This window comes from Pogona vitticeps, chromosome 6 (genome assembly GCF_051106095.1).
Source record: "Pogona vitticeps strain Pit_001003342236 chromosome 6, PviZW2.1, whole genome shotgun sequence".
NCBI lineage: Eukaryota > Metazoa > Chordata > Lepidosauria > Squamata > Agamidae > Pogona > Pogona vitticeps.
Genome location: NC_135788.1, coordinates 27082387 through 27099869, shown reverse-complemented (window position 1 = coordinate 27099869; position 17483 = coordinate 27082387). Strand labels below are relative to the sequence as shown.

General features: G+C 39.8%; 1 protein-coding gene across 1 annotated transcript in view; it reads left to right on the top strand.

The window, feature by feature from the left end:
• The window catches only part of COL28A1 (collagen type XXVIII alpha 1 chain), an 81394-nt gene that overhangs the window by 55002 nt on the left and 8909 nt on the right, over positions 1-17483 (top strand). Inside the window, exons 23-31 of the mRNA XM_020781814.3 lie at positions 647-715; positions 4499-4567; positions 5771-5839; positions 11290-11358; positions 12130-12198; positions 14266-14334; positions 15582-15662; positions 15745-15780; positions 16430-16466. Coding sequence (XP_020637473.3) covers positions 647-715; positions 4499-4567; positions 5771-5839; positions 11290-11358; positions 12130-12198; positions 14266-14334; positions 15582-15662; positions 15745-15780; positions 16430-16466 — 568 coding nt within the window. The remainder of the gene's footprint in view (positions 1-646; positions 716-4498; positions 4568-5770; positions 5840-11289; positions 11359-12129; positions 12199-14265; positions 14335-15581; positions 15663-15744; positions 15781-16429; positions 16467-17483) is intronic.

The following is a 17483-nucleotide window of genomic DNA, read 5'->3' as shown; positions in this document are numbered from 1 at the left end:
GAAATCTGTGTTATACCAAGTCAGAGCATGGGTCAATTTGTCTTAGTATTGCCCCTTACTTATAGGCAGTAAGTGGCTGCTGTGGTTTCAACCAGCCATGTGGAAAAGTCAAAGGCTAAACCTGGGACCTTTTGCATGCCAAGTATATGCTCTGTTACTGAACTTTCACCTCTTCTAATAGAACATGCACTGTAAACTGAATGCATAATAAATGTAAGATTAATAAGAACAATAGATGTGCTTTCAATTCCTTTCTTATCAAAATTAAGACAGACAGACAGAGAGACAGAGAGACAGAGAGACAGAGAGACAGACAGACAGACAGACAGATAGATAGATAGATAGATAGATAGATAGATAGATAGATAGATAGATAGATAGATAGATAGATAGATAGATAGATAGATAGATAGATAGATAGATAGATAGATAGATAGATAGATAGATAGATAGACAGACAGATAGACAGATAGACAGATAGACAGATAGATAGCCATTTTTGGAAGGGCTTTCTTCTAAACCATCATTTCAGGAATACCAATTGGTCAACATTTTGTAAAAGAATGCCAGAAGTTGGTCCTTTTGCCTGAAAGGGAACAAATGCTTTAATAAAGATGTGCATGTGTATGTTTTGGTGTACATTTAGGGAGAACAAGGATATTCAGGGCCTCCTGGCAATGATGGAAGTCCTGGACATTCAGTTGTGGGACCTAAGGTATGCAGCTTTAATAAATGGAAATATAAAATATTAACAAGTGAGCTGAACTAAAAGATGTAGAAATATTTCCATATTTTTAAAATAGTTGGATATTAGACATTCATTAAACTTCATAAACCAGAATGCCCCTTTTCTTCTCTTGAGGGTTGGCATGAAGACACTGATTGTGTTAAGCTAGAGTTCCCTGTATTGTGGCTCATGTTCCAGCAGAGGGGGTACCTCATCATAAAATTTTGGGACAGGGTACCCTCTTAATGATCTGGTCATAGGCTGCTTGTGCTGTTATGTTGAAACCAAAGAAGTTACAGTACTTTATGACAAGAAAATATCCAGAACTTGTGCTATAGTAGCTGAGGGATTTTGGGAGCAGTAGTCCCTCCCCCCAAAAAAACACCTTTTTTAACTGTTGAAAACATGGAAACTACTTTAAATATACTTTTCATATCCCAATTGAAATGTACATTTCCAGTAGATTAGCATATTGATTTATTTTTCTGAATATAAAGTGTTTCTTCTTTTCTTTGGCACACCCCCTGGGCTTTCTGTAAAAATGTATTAGAGTTCTGGTTATTTCAGGTCATGTACTTTGGCCCTGGCTCTCCTTTGTCATTATTCATGTAAGCAACATCCCTTGCCCTAAAGTAATAAAAGCACAGCTATACACAGCTCCTTTGCCTCAGACTGTTTAGAATCTGAGCTTTAGCTCTCCTGTGTCCAAAAATGGAAATATGATTGTAAATGATTGAAGATTGTTTACACTCGGTGCATGCAAATGTTTTTGCAATATTGAGGTATAAGGAGAGCAGTGCCAGACCAAACCGAAGATTCATCTAGTTCAGTTCCCTGTTTCCCATAATGGCAGCCAGCCAGATACTATTGAAAAGCCTGCATACTGCTGTATGGTCAATCATCCTCTCCCACTCTTATGCCTCTCCACACCCCTCACTTCTAGCAGCTGATAGGCTGTCACCTACTACTGTTCACAAGCTCCAGTGGTTCAAGACTAAACTGCACAAGATATTACATTTATCTTCCCAATTATTGTCCTCTTTAAAAAAATTGTGAGGTGTATGAATTGGAGAAATCGCCCATGTGTGTGTACGGAATTAACCTATCACTTCATACAAGTATTTACATTACAGAGATTTCCATGGTTTACATGCTTGCTCAGATCCTGTTGACTACTGCTCCTCAGTCCTGTTGCCCACGAAATTTGGCTTTTCAAAATCCGGAGTGTTAAGTAAGAGGAAAATAAAATATTGCACCTAGTTTGGATTTCAGGAATCCTCAAACACAGAAGAGTATCACTTCTTGTCGACTGCCATCTGTAGTTGTAAGATGAGAAACTATGTTGGCTGGGGGATTCTGGGAATTATAATCCAGAAAAGGAACTTTTCTGAGCGTTGCCTTTAAGATGGCATTGCCTGAATCCAGGTCATCTGAATTTGTCCTAACATGTGGATTTTAGGAACACCACAGTGCAGTTCAGAAATATTTGTGATTTAAATATGGTCTGAAGGGACGTGGTGGCGCTGTGGGCTAAACCGCAGAAGCCTGTGCTGCAGGGTCAGAAGACCAGCAGTCGTAAGTTCAAATCCACGCGACGGAATGAGCACCCGTCGCCTGTCCCAGCTCCCGCCAACTTAGCGGTTCGAAAGCATGCAAATGCGAGTAGATAAATAGGTACCATCTCGGTGGGAAGGTAAACAGCGTTCCGTGTCTAAATCACACTGGCCATGTGACCACGGAAAGATTGTCTTTGGACAAAACGCTGGCTCTATGGCTTGAAGAGCGGGATGAGCGCCGCCCCCTAGAGTCGAACATGACTGGACAAAAATTGTCAAGGGGAACCTTTACCTTTTTAAATATGGTCTGTGAACCATTTGTTATCTATTCCTGTGTATGTATTCTGTTCCTAAACACATAATGTAGAGATTGCAGTGTTGCTAGTCCCAGAGAAGGAAAGATGAAGTTTGCTTAAGCTCTCGTAGTGCTATATTGGTAATCATCCTAACATACCAGTTTTGTATGTGCTGCATTTTGTTTTGTTTTTGGAAGGAGGGATATTCAAAAGTTTAATCACCTGCTTACAATCTGAAATGGCACCCTCTCCCATCCAATCTGATTGTGCATTTCAGATCTAAGATGCCTGAATGCTACTACTTCTGATAAGGGGAGGAAGCTCTCTGTTCTTCAGAGAAGAATGATTATTATCCTACTTTGGATCCCTGCAAAGTGAAAACATGTGTCTGGCAGATCTTTCCTACACAGGAATTTGGAAGTCAAAATAGAGAAGAGACCCCTTGCCCTCAGATTTCCTTCTTTATTAGGAGAATTTAGAAGGAAACTACTGGATATTTTCAACCACTGGCAGCAATCCAGAGAGATCCTTGAGACACACTTGAGGATTTAGGCATGTTCAAAATGAATTCTGTATCCCACACCCCCAGTTCTTTGAACAGGAATCTCTAGGGCATATGCTTAACTTCTCCAGCCTAGTGCTCTCCAGATACATTGACCTGTGACTTGCATTGCCTTCTGCAAACAGAGATAACACTTCAGAGGGTTGGAAATAGAGACAGGAAAAAGCAACTTTAAATTTCTGGACCTAGGCATTATTGTCTTCCATTTGTAACCTTCTCATGCTTTTCCTTCTCATGCTTTTCCAGCATTTCTTTGTTGCTAAAGAAGGACCTGTTGAGGAGGAAAAGATAAAATAGCTTCATGATCCCTTTAGGTTAACGGTGCTTGAGCCAGCTACCTGGGATTGAATCCTGGGTCACGAGCACAGTTTTTGGCTACAGTACAGCAGTGTAACCTCGCACCACGAGAATAACCATATATTGTACAGAAGAAGCTTTACAAAACAGTGTAAAATAAGAAATCTATGAATGTTATTTTAAGTAGTTTGCTTCTTGATAAGCAATTGGAAAAATAAAACAAAAGGGCCATTCATTTAATAAGGTTTTAGCCTCATAAGAAGTAATTAAGAATTCTGTAATTTTTTACATGTTTTACATGTCTGTATGACTTTTGGATTTAAGTATATGTGTCTTCAGCTTTTTCCTCATGACTGTAAGACAGGCTTTGATAGTTTTTGGATATGATACTTTTAAGCATGGAACCTAGAAATGACATAAATAAATCAAACTTGTATAGAATTAAAAAGTTCTGGAGTGGCATGGAATTATTGCAACAATGAAGACAATGAGGTTCAGAAGTGGCGTGGAATTATTGTAACAATGAATAATGAGATATCCAGATGAGTTTTACAAACAGCTTGTTACTGGTTATTTGGTTTCATTCTGGTACTAACCCTTTACTGGGCTAATGTCAGCTACTGTATGACAAATCATAACATTGCCCAGGAGGTCTATAAATCTTCGTAGAACCCCTGGGGGAATCAGTTATCCAAATCAGGATCTGACAGTACCTTTGAGATGATGAATCTGCAGGGCATACTCTCCATATATTATGCAGCCATTTCTGGTTCTCGAATTTATGAGCTAGCTTTCAATAGCCAGATCTTGAATGCTTTGCTTGGTAGGATTCTGGCCAGTAAGCAATGCCTTCCACCCAACCTGTTATTTCTTTGGACTATAGTTTGCAGAAACCCTCAGCCATCATGATTGCAGTCTCTGCTTCTATCATGCCATGTACTCTCCGACAAGAAAACAACAGGATTTTGGAGCTCTGTATGTAATCTGTGCATACTGTGACATGCCTAAATCACACACTCTGTCCCTGGTGGTGTAAATTAATTTTTCACTTTGTGTTCAGGGTGCTCCAGGTTTACCTGGACTGCCTGGACTTCCTGGAGCAAAAGGAGATGGCTTTCCAGGTGCACCAGTAAGTGTTATTTCATTTATTTTTATGATAGGGGAAGTTAATAAGCTATTCTCAGCCTTAAAATTCAGATCATTGGTCTACCAAACACAACATTGTCTATAATGACTTCCAGCAACTTTTCAGGAATGTGGACAGGAGTCTTTTACTGGAAGCATCTGAGAGTGAACGTGAGATCTACTACTTGCCAGGTAGAACTAGTTGGGCAGCTCGGACAGCAAAATATGATAGTTGTGAAATGACTTTTTTTTTAGTAATTTCATTTGTTATGATGTTACTGTTAAAGTGTGCTGCTTATATCCCACCCCAAAGCATTTAAAGCATTCTTTACAAATTAATTATTCAGGCTACACATCCCCCCACCCCTGCAAGCTGGGCATTCAGTTTACCGACTTCAGAAGGATGGCTTAACCACTGTGCCACGAAGCTCCTACTATTGCTAGTAAAGAGATTTGTGGTGCAGTGGTTAAGCTATAGTATTACAGCTAAAACTCTGCTCACGGCCAGCATTTGATACCAACGGATCTGACAGCCGGCTTTAGGTTGACTCAGCCTTCCATTCTTCCAAGGTTGCTAAACTGAGTACCCAGCTCGTTGGGGAGTGGCAATGCGTATCCTGCATAATTAAAAAATGTTAATTGCCTAGAGAGTGCTTTAAGCACTATGGGGTGGTATGTAAGGAGCACACTTTTAAAATACTGTACTTCTGTTACTGGTATTACAGTTAGTGTTAGCATTAGTATTAGTAGTATGTATTTCCAGAGAAGGGAAGAAATACTTTGAAGGTTATCTGTTTTATCGGCCAAATAAATTGGCAAGCTTTTAATATTAATGATTTGGACTAGTTTGGATTGGAAAGGAGAGATATGTTGCTTCTACTTCTGGAAGTAAAATGTATTGCGGATCCATGGTGGAACGTTTCTGGGACTCACTCAAGGAGGTAATAGATACCTTCTTGTGTGAGCATAAGACCCTTGGAAGCAGTGGAGGTGATCTCCAAGTTAGTTAATGACAAGCCGGAAATTGCAGGAGCTCTCCAAGCAGAGAATGTCTCTCCGTCTATAGTAAATAGGATGCAGGCCTTAGGTTGACACTCCATGCAAGACATGAGCTGTATCACTGAATTAGCTCTAAACTAAAGGAGATAACCCTTTGGATTCTGTGAAACTAACTTGTCTATACTGCATTATTCTAATGTTTCTCTAGGGACCTCAAGGAATGCCTGGGCTTCAGGGACCAAGAGGCCTTAAAGGAGCAGGTGATCCAGGGCAAAAGGTACTTGAGCTGTATTAAATCAACCATTTTACTGTTTGCATTGGTCTTTGAGTTCTGATTTGGGGAAAAGCCTTTGTTTTGATTATGGATTACTGTATTTTTCGCTCCATAAGATGCACCTCTCCATAAGACGCACCAAATTTTTAGGAGAAGAAAACAGGGAAAGATTAATGTTTTCTTCTCCTAAAAATTTGGTGAGCCTTATGGAGAGATCCGTCTTATGGAACACACCCTAGCCCCCTCTGGGCCCATAGGGGGGACCCGGTGTGTTCCAGGACCCTTTGGAGGCTCACCCTGCCTTCCCATGGGACCAGAGGGGGTGAAATCACCACCTTCTGGGACTCTTTTGAGGCTTGGGAAGCTTCAGAAGAGTCCCAGAAGGTGGCGATTTCACCCCCTCTGGACCGGGAGGGCAGGGTGAGCCTCCAAAGGGTCCTAGGGTGTGTTCCAGGACCCTTTTGAGACTCACCCTGCCCCCCGGGGTCAGAGGGGGTGAAATCGCCACCTTCTGGGACTCTTCTGAAGCTTCCCAAGCCTCAAAAGAGTCCCAGAAGGTGGTGATTTCGTCTATGCTGGCCCCGTGGGGGGTGGGTAGGTGGAGCATCACAAAGGTCCTGGAAGGCTCACTCGGACCCTTGCGACACTCCCCCCCATGGGGCCAGCGTGGGTGAAATCACCAGCTTCCAGGACCTTTTGTGAGGCTTGAAAGACTCAGAAAAGATCCTGGAAGCTGGCAATTTTGCCCTTGCTGTCCCCGTGGGGAGTGGGGGGAGCCCCGCAAGGGTCCTGGAAGGCTCACTCGGACCCTTGGGAGGCTTCCCCCCATGGGACCAGTGGGGGCGAAATCGCCACCTTTGCTCCATATGATGCACAGACTCCCCCCCCCACTTTTTTTTGGGGGGGAAGTGCGTCTTATGGAGCAAAAAATACGGTACAGTACTTTTTTTCTCCAGTTGTCTTTCACCGCTGACTGAAACAGCGCTGCTCTCTTCTCCACATACTTTAAAACAGCTTTGTTTAACCGGAGAGCCCTCTAGTAATAATTTTACATCCAAGTCAAGTTGGAATTCCACAAAGCATCACTGCTTCAGAATGTTCCTTCAAGCTCAATTGCAGCTCTGTTCTCTGGGCCAGAGAGATGGCTTACATATGTGCACAGCACAGAGGAAGAATTTTACATAACAAGAGGCCCAATTCAGTCCAAATTGCTTGTGGGAAGCATGGACGGCATGGACGTGACTATCATTTTTGTGTATAGACATTAAGGGCAAAGGTGGAGGGCTGTAATCACAACTGAAAATACAATGCGTGGGTAAATGCCAACTAAACACTGGTCTCTGAGAAAGCCATAGAGCAGGCTGACCACAACAAGAAAAGAAAAGAAAAGAAAAGAAAAAAGCCAGCCCCATCAGTCTAACTAAATAACAGAGCAGTGACTGAAACCACTAACATGGTCCCTAGGGCTGAGGGAAAACCAGCTGCAGGAAGGATTTAAAAAACAAAGCAAAACTTGGCCTTATAGAACCAGACTCAACTATGAAGAATTGGGTGATAGTTGCTTATCCCAAGTACACTGTAGTCCAAGAGAAGTGTTTTGTCCCAAACTGGAGTTTCCCCTCACACTTGGACCATAAATCATCCTCATCCAAACGTTGCCTTGCTCTCACTAAACAGTTACTCTCTGGTGAAGTACAAAACTGTATTGAATGCATAACCTGCCTTGTTTTCCAAGACTAGCCCACTGATCTGAGGTGTGGCAAGCAAAGATATCATCATAATCATCATCCTTATCACCATCATCATTTTATTTTATTTTATTTTATTTTAGGCTTTTTCCTACTGACTGTGGGTTCTGTGCTTTTCTTTTATTGAGGTTTTAAACAGCTTTTAAGCCAAATTAAACTGATGTTTTAGTAATGCCATTTGTTCAATTGTGCCTTACTGTATCTTCTTATACTTTTATCTGTGTTTCTTACATAAATATTTTTGTGAACTGCCTCAACACCCAGTTTTGGGGAGAAAGGGGAGGAAGATATAAATCAAATAAATAAATAAAAATATTCCACTGCTGATATTCCATTGGCAATCCAGTCAGCTTCAGTATGTGGAAATTGGGGAAGGAGGTGCTATCCAGTTCTTTGCCTCATAATATCTTGAATGAATTCACAGTTTTCCTTATCTATGGAAAGCAGTCTAAAGAGGAGTTTACAAATCCTTTACCACCACCTATTGGTAGCACATGGCATGTCTGTGCATCTCAGCACTTGCCTGCAATGCCAAATTTAATAATAATAATAATAATAATAATAATAATAATAATAATAATAATAATAATAATAATAATAATAATAATAATAATAATAATAATAATAATAATAATAATAATATATTGTCATTGTAAGTATATACACATACAACGAAATTCACAGACACCCAGAGACCAGACACATGCACACACGATTTCAGCATGTTTGCTATGTACTTCAGCCATGTGTGCATTTCCACACACAGAAGAGTTGTCCTATTACGACAGTTTGCTAACCCAAATGCACTCCAGTGTCCTTTTCTTTCTTTTTCTTTCTTTCTTTCTTTCTTTCTTTCTTTCTTTCTTTCTTTCTTTCTTTCTTTCTTTCTACCTACCTACCTACCTACCTACCTACCTACCTACCTACCTACCTACCTACCTACCTACCTACCTACCTACCTACCTACCTACCTACCTACCTACCTAAACCTGGCAGTTTAAAGGTAAAAACGTTGTTAAGGCTAGAGGGCTTTGAAGAATGAGATAATGCAGGATGTAAAGAAATGGCTTGCTTTTCATTATATTGCATTTACTGTTTTATCTTTTACTTGTACCTTTCTTTCCCCTGATTTTGATTTTGAAGAGGTGGGAATAAGTGAGAGATTGGCAGTATCTGGCTGGTTCAAACTGCATTAAATATATCTGACTGAAATCCTTTCTTTGGCATCACTATTGCTTCCGGACAAACAGAAGTGAAGAAGTAAAAACAACAATGACAGACAATGACAGAAAGACAATGATAGAAAGAGAAAAGACTGTGGAAAACCTTAAAATCAAAATTAAATTAAAAAGGAATGTTTTCAAATTCTGGTAACAAGGCATACGGGTACATTGAAATCCAAACCCAGCAGATATGGTTGAATCAGTTCTGCATTCAAACAGAAAATTACCTAAATATAATCTTGGAACTGCAGCGCTGGAAGGTGCCCTATGGATCCTCACCTCCTGTCAAGGAGGCACAGTGGGGAATTGAACTCTCAGCTTCTGGCTCCACAGCCAGATGCCTGTCATTGAGCTATTGCCCTGCAAACCCCATTCACAATGGAGCGAGAGGAAATAGAAGGTATACAGAATACATACTGTACATAATCTTTATTTGCCTACAACTTTCTGAAAAACAGCATTGAGCCCATATTTCCTTTGTAAATTGTCCTCCTTCAGCTAACAGGAGCTTGCAATGTGGTATGAGATTTGGACCAAAGGTGCAATGGCCTGGGAGAAACAGGTTATATATACCCTTACTCCTTACTGCCACATCACTCCAAACAGAGTCCCTTCACAGCTGTTTTCAAATGTTGTCTATTTCTCTTATCTCCTGTGTAATGTGTGGTTTGGCCTTCAGTGTCTTTAGCCTGACAGATCTGTAGCACAGACCAGTACATGCCTGTTCTGAAGTAAATCACACTGGAGTGTGAGCACATTTAGCATTCTAGCCATAGTCTTCATCAAAGAGCTGTCATTGTATGACCCGTAAGCCAGTTAAACTGGATTTCTTAGATTTAAAACTTATATTTTCATTGTCCCAGCTACTGCATTCCATCTGGAGTGTAGAAAAGGCATGGAGTTACGTCATCTCACATCCTGGTGCTTCCCAGCCTGATCTTGGGAAAGTTACATTGAAGGAACTCCAACTCCCAGTATCCTCCAGCTCCCATAGCTAAGGTTTGCTGGTTATTCTAAATTATAGTCCCCACCCCACCCCCGCAATCTTTTTTATTCCAGCTCCTGGTAAATCAATTCCAAAATGGCTTTCTAATTAGAATAATAAACAGATACTCATACCCCATCCGAAGGTTACGGCTTACCACACATATCTAATCTGCCTTGATATCTTTATCTGAGGCCTTTTTAAGGAACACCTCTCCACATGAAAGGTTTTTCTCAATGGTGGAGCCCCAATTATGGACCACTCTTCACAAAGACTTGCCTATATACTTTATCCTTCCAGTGTTAGCCAACAACTTCTGTTATTTTGCAAGACTTTTCTGCCTTGCTGTAGCAGTTACTTTGGCCTATCTTTTTATTCTTCTCTTTATTTTTTTTAACATGGAGTTATTGTATGATAATATTTTGCATTTTTCAGTATTGTTTCTTTTTTATTGTTGTATTTTATTATTTTGTGAGCCACTCTGAGAACATTGGTTACATGGTGGTCTCTACATAATGCATATGAATAATCATAAACAGATCTTGAAAATGTTGCATTAGTATCAACATATTAATGTTAGATCATTAAAGACACATGTTTTCTTACCACTCATTCCATTTTTAACTTAATATGTTTTGACATATAAAGCCCTAAACGGCTTGGGCCCTGGGTATCTGAAGGACCGCCTCCTTCCATATGAACCTACCTGGCAGTTAAGATCTAACCTTATAGGACTTCTACAACTTATGTTGAATCAAGCCTGGTCCACGGCATATGTGAGAATGTACAGAACATTCACAAAATTCTGCATTCTCACTGATATGGGCTGATTCACTTGATAAGACACATCAATGAAGAATTTGCAAAGCACACCACATGCCTGAGCTCCAGAAAACAGCAAGACAGGCAGAACTATTTCTCCTCAATAAAAAAAAGGTCTCCATTATCTGTGCAGCCTGTCTCACCTTAAAGCTGGTCTCCTCTCCCTTTGAGAAACAAACAACATACAGAAGGCACAGAACAACTGGCTAATTGTTTCAAAAAAACACAGACAACCTCTCCAGTGGTTTTAATCTCCAAAAAATATAAATAAATAAATAAAAGCTTATGCGGCAAAGCCACAGCAGTTGTTGATTTGCAGAGTTGACATCTATGGCTAGAGTCCAGTCGTAAGTTGCAACTAGAGTAGGTCCACTGATTCAGTGAAATTTACAAAGGAATTGACTCACTAAATTCCCACTGATTCAATGGGCCTACTCTAGTTGTGACTTACAATTGAATTTCAGCCCATGTGTTGTTTGTGCAGTTTTGCTTAATTTGCAGAAAGAACATCTTGTCTTGTCAAAAACACCATCAAATACGGCCAAGGCCAAGGTGAATCATTCTGTGGTTCTTCATCCTCTCATGCGAGACTGACACAAGTAAAGACTGGATCCCTGCTTATACGGCTATGAGAGTGCAGTGCCTGCCCTGAGTACTATTCTTTCTTTCCCTTAGGGAGAACAAGGACCAAGGGGACCTCCAGGACCTCCAGGGCAAAGGGGAATTGGAATACCTGGCCCTAAGGTGAGTGCCTTGAAGCTCCTCCTTGTTCTATAGATGGGCATTTTAGATCTAGACAGTTTCTTAAAATCTAGAACAGCTAGCTAAGTAAGTGAGACTCCTGCCTTATTTACCAGGTCTGACTTGACAGCAAGCAACTCAAGTCCCCATCTCTGGCAAACAATGTCCATGTTTACCTCTAAGTGACCCCAGGCAATTGCAAAACAAAACAAGCTAATTTGCTAGGCAAAGCAGATGAGAAAAGGTGCCATTAAAACAACTGGCTATCTTTCAACTTCTTAATGAAGTCCTGTTTTTAAATTCTCCCTATCTGGGTTGCTAGGCTGACCCTCAAAATTAACTTCCGGATCACGTATTTGTGCACTGGATTTTGTTCATTTTGGGTTCTAGAAATGAATAGTGATCAGACTTTCCACACAAAAAGACACTAATTTATCCCAAGTGTTCTTTATTTCAGCAATGTAGTTTGGGGTCTTAGAGATTCATTTTGCTACTACCATGGTTTTGAAAAATTCAGATTCCTCTATCTTTTTTTTAATGTATTGAAAAATCACTCGGAAAACTGCCAACAGCTCATGATACATCTTCTGCCTTGCTGTATGGAACTGCATTGTAAATTAAAAATGTGCAAGGATAAAAGTTTTAAATACTTTTAATACTTTTCAGTATTTATACACGGGAAGAGAAAGAGTCTTCTTCCTAGAGACAATTTGTGTTCTTTATTTGCCTCTCTCAGATATATATATATTTTAACCTCTGGCATTTTAAAAATAGGGTGTTATGGGACAAAAAGGTTTGCCTGGTCCGCAGGGCCTTCCAGGAGAAAGTATACAAGGAAGTAAGGTAAGAATATGAATGCTGAGGAAGGCTGCTCCATACATGGAAAAAAACAACTTTCCAGAGAGCCGTATTTAGAGTAACTGTATGTGACTATGTTCAGTTTTCTTTTACTTCAATACATACGCAAGCCGAGCTTCCACTAACAAGCACATTGTCCCTGGAAAACGGAGCAGGTTAAAAACACACCCTTCACATTTGATGTGCAGCACATATGTTTTTGATCTCTCTAACAGTTGTGCATAAGTGGGAAGCAAGAGCTGAAACTGCCTCTATAGATGAATCCAATAGCAGTGACTGCAATACGATTGTAGAAGGATACAGATTTTAAGAAAGTGAGCATGTGATCAGACAGGGAAGTAGGATCTCATTGAATTGCACTGAAACAGGTTGTTTCACCGGGTGCAATCTCATTTGAAGAGACACTTTTGTGCAGGGCCAGGCTTTTTTGCCAGGCTTTTGCTAGGCTTTTTTGCGCCCTAGGCAAGGCTAACTGCTTGCACTCCACCCCAACCAATGTTCAAAAACAGACAAATTGTAGTTGCATTTTTTCCAAGAAATTAGTCTGTATAAAACTGTGCCTGTCTCAGGTCAGTTCTGGGCTTCTCTGAGTTAAGTTCTGTGCCCCTCTCAGGTCTGTGCCCTAGTTGGTTGCCTAGTTCACCTAGTTGTAATTCCGGCCCTGCTTCTGTGTACAGTGGTGCCCCGCTTGACGATGAAATCGCTTGACGACAAGTTTTTTGCGATTGCTATAGCGATCACAAAACGATGGTTCCTATGGTTTTTTTTTTTTTGCTTTACGTCAGTTAGGTGCCTGCTTCGCGAACTGTTTGTTCGCAAAACAATGTTTTTTCCGGCTCCGCAAAATGGCTTCCTTTTGCAAAATGGCTGTTTTCTGGACAGAAGCTTCAGAAGACAGCGATTTTAAACAGCTGATCGGTGGTTCTCTGTGGGCGATCTTCACTGGACGATGAGGTATTTCCCCATTGGAATGCATTAAATGGTTTTCAATGCATTCCAATGGGGTTTTTTTGCTTAACGATTTTCCTGGAACGGATTATCGTCGTCAAGCGGGGCACCACTGTACACACAATCCAGTTCCCATTGCTTCAGCTCAGCTTCAAAAAAATGAGGAAAAGAAAAAAGCCCTGTCTCTGATCTAAAAAGGCTCAGATAGTCATGAAACAGGATCAGCTGGTTCATAATTTCCTGTACGTCATGTAGAAAATAGATCAAGACTGTCCATGCCAAAAGCATACCAGAGCACGAGATGAATCACCTTCTGGTCACATCCCATGTGTGTTTGCTCTGTGCTCTCTAGTTCAAATGCTACCAGTCTTCATGTGGCCAAATAGGCACCAGAACTGCAGCATTTGTTACACACACGTAAAGCTTCAAGGCTCAGCAAATTTGCGAGTTTAGAACCGCAGAAAAGAAAATTATCTCCTTTTGTTTGCAACTCTCTTTCATGGTAAGAACATCTGTGTATCAGTTCTCCAGGCCATCCAATTAAACATGACTGTTTGAAAATGCTTCTAGCAGCTTAAGCTTCCATGCTGAACCATGATGATGGATTTTTGGCTGTAGTTAAATTAAGTTTTGTGTGCAAATGACAGCAAGACTTGCATTAAAAGGGATAAGATGGCTTGCTAAATGTGTGTCATGGGGTTAATGTTCTGCTTATTTCCTCCCCCCCCCTGCACATTTAGTAAGAAGCATAGTTTGGATACATGCTTTTTAAAATTATAAATCCCAGAATTCCCCCAGCCAACTTGGCTACTGACCTTACTGCATTGGAGATTCTGGGAATTGTCCAAAAAAAGGAATGTTTTCAAAATCTGGTAAGAATGCATATTCAGTACATACACAAGCTGAGCTTATATGGAAATCCAAACTCAGCAGACATGGTTGAATCAGTTTTGCATTCAAACAGAAAATTATCTAATTGCCTAAACAACAGAGCTATCTTTCATCTAAAAAAAGGTTGTTGGTTTTCCTATGGCTGCCATCTGTTACAGGGCAAGGCATCTTTTCCAAAGCTGAACATTAAGGTAATCTCCATATTATTTGCAGGGAGAGTCTGGAATTCAAGGCTTACCCGGACCAAAAGGCTCCATAGGAATTGGGCTGCCGGGCCCTAAGGTAAGAAATTTTCTCATTTACAATAAAAACACTTGCTCAAATATGTATTGGATGCCTCAAGATAAAGCTAGGGAACATCTGATGTTCAGATATTTTGGACTTTAAAAGCCATATTCCACAACCAGCACAGTCAATGGAAAAGAAATCGGGGAGTTAGAGTTAAAAAAACAAACCCAGGACAAAAATTTGTTCTTTACCTTGTGTTTTAAGATGTATTAGGTGCTTCCGTCTAGTTACAGTGTCCGCCTTGTTTATCAAATTTCATAGGGTGTGCCAATAATGACATTGTCTACATGCAGTCCTCCCCCACCCCTTCCTTCTTGTTCCTTGGCACAAAATAATGTGTCAAACTCCAAAATAAATCTGAAGGAGTTTTTAGTTCTGCTCCCAGTCTGGAAGCAACCCTTGCTCACATGCACTGATTACACTCGTCCATGGATCCTAAAGAATAAGTATTTGGAAGATTCGCAGGAAGATTTTAAACTCAGTTTTATACTACAAAAAGTCAAGCCTTTTTTTACAGGGCTATCCTGTTCTGTAGACCTTTTTGTGGGAAAAGGTTAAAACCAGTTACTACTTGGTGAACATGTGTACTTTTCTCCCTTTAAAAAGAAAGGCCCACGTTCTCTAAACATTTTCCCCTACCATCATATTTCCCAGGTCACAGTGCCGACAATTCTCCTTTGGGAATATTGGCTAGAGTCCTATTGAAAAATTACACCAGAGTAAGTCCATTGGTGTAAATTTCAGCTGTAAAACCCACCAAGGCACTACCTGCCACATGCCAGGTCATGTGGTGAGTGTGTGACAGCAAAAGCCTCTGTTGGCTTCTTAACCATTGGCAATTTACATTGATGGGCTTACATCCTATAGATGACACAATGCTCACAATATTGTGTTAGGATGAAGAGAAGTCCCTTCTGAAGAACGATGGAACTTAGGCCATATTCAAAGAGAGAACACTTTTATAGCCTGTTACTGACTTATTCTTATAGGAAACAAATAGATAAGAATAATGTATTTCCTGTAGTACAGTAGTCTGTGCAGAACGGCCTTTAGGAATCATAAGACCATATAATATGAATGATTCTGTACTGTTTACTTGATCTAGGTGGAACCGGTTTTGTGTAACAGAGCAGATTTCTTCCCCCAAACACATTTGAATAGTTTACATTGAAAACAATTCAAAGAGACATCTTCTGATGATAGATTCATGCAAAATGATAACCATACCATTTTCTCGCTAGGGAAATTATGGAGAGAAAGGAGAACAGGGAAAAAGAGGTAACAAAGGAGAGATTGGAGAACCAGGACCTCCAGGACCAAGGGTATAGTTTAACATGCTTTATTTATTTCTGGACAACAGAAGATATTGTATTTCATAATTTATGTCACTGTTTTGCCTTCCAGGGATTTTCAGGAGTCAAAGGAGAGCCTGGCCTGACTGTAAGTACATTTCTATATTTGGCAATTTATTACCAAATATGTAACACATAGAAGAACCCTAAAAAATAGGGGCTATATTACAATCCCCATCATCCCCAGCCACCCTGTCCAGAAGGCAGTGATGCTAGGAGTTTGGCATGATTTGGGAAGTCAAAGTCAGAAGCCATTGCTTTAGGTATTACTCTGAACACAAGCAGAGAAGAAAATAGCCTTCTACTTGCTAGATTTTTACACTTGCGTATGCTAGTTTGCCATAATTTCTGAAACATCTCATGTGTGTTCAGACTACACATGTGGCCACACTCCTCACCTGTTGAAAAATGCTCTCTTTTGGACATTACACCAAATGTCTATAATATGTGGCTTCAGCAGGTATATGCCAACAGAATTCTGCTACATCCTTTAAACATATTCACTGTAAAATCCAAATAGTGCTGTACATGTTTTATTATTATTTCCAGTAACAATAATCTTTCCAGATATCATATGATTCACTTTATTCAGAGAAAACATACAGTCAACAAACCAAGCATGCAGTCAACTCCTATAATATATTAAAATTGTATTTTAAGCACATTATTACTGGAAGCTATTATTTTTTTTTAAAAAATGCTACATTTCCAAATCTGAAATGGATACTCTCTTTCAGAAAGAAGAAGTAATCAAACTCATAATGGAGATATGTGGTAAGATCTGTCTTTAAAAAGGAAATATTTTTATTGAAAAAATTGCTGTCACTGAAACAGTTAAGAAAAATAGATGTTAGTTTGTGTCGTGGGTAAAGTCCTAAGGTCCACAGAGTATCCAACAGGGTCATTGTGTCAGCACAATGTCTGTTATATGAGCAGATGGCAATTACATTTAAAAATGTTTAAGTATTTTCTTTGTTTTAATAATAAACAACAATACAAAAATATTAAGACAAACATGAAAGAGAAAAATACAGTACCTCATTACAAAAACATAACTTTCAATTCAAATAAATTCTCCACTGCCCTTGGTTTTTTATAAAAAAATTAATTTGCATACTCAATTTCTCTCCAAAAATATAATTCTTGTCTTGCGGTATGACCTTTCCCTTTCCAAATGCATGTACTAAATTTCCCCCCCTATCTCCCTAAAATAACTTCCTTTCAATATTCCTTTTCTAACTTTCAATTCACACATTAATTTATGATTGATAGCCATATTCCATACTTCTTTATACCAATCTTTCATATTTATTTATTTATTTATTTAACTTATATGCCGCCCACACTACCCGAATGTCTCTGGGTGGCTTACAGCATTTAAAATACAATAAAAAGGCAAAATAAAAGGGCAAAATATTAAACTAATTGTTATTCTTCCAATTCCTTGCGAATATCAATCTTGCAACTATTACCATACCAAGAAAGTAGGAAAAACCACTGGGCTAGTCAGGTATAATCTAAACCAAATCCCTTATGAATACACAGTGGAAGTGAAGAACAGATTTAAGGAACTCGATTTCATGTACAGAGTGCCTGAAGAACTATGGATAGAGGCTCGTAACATTGTACAGGAAGCAGCAACAAAAACCATCCCAAAGAAAAGGAAATGCAAGAAAGTAAGGTGGCTGTCCAGCGAGGCCTTACAAATAGCAAAGAAGAGAAGGGAAACAAAATGCAAGGAAGATAGGGAAAGATAGAGAAAATTGAATGCTAACTTCCAAACAATAGCAA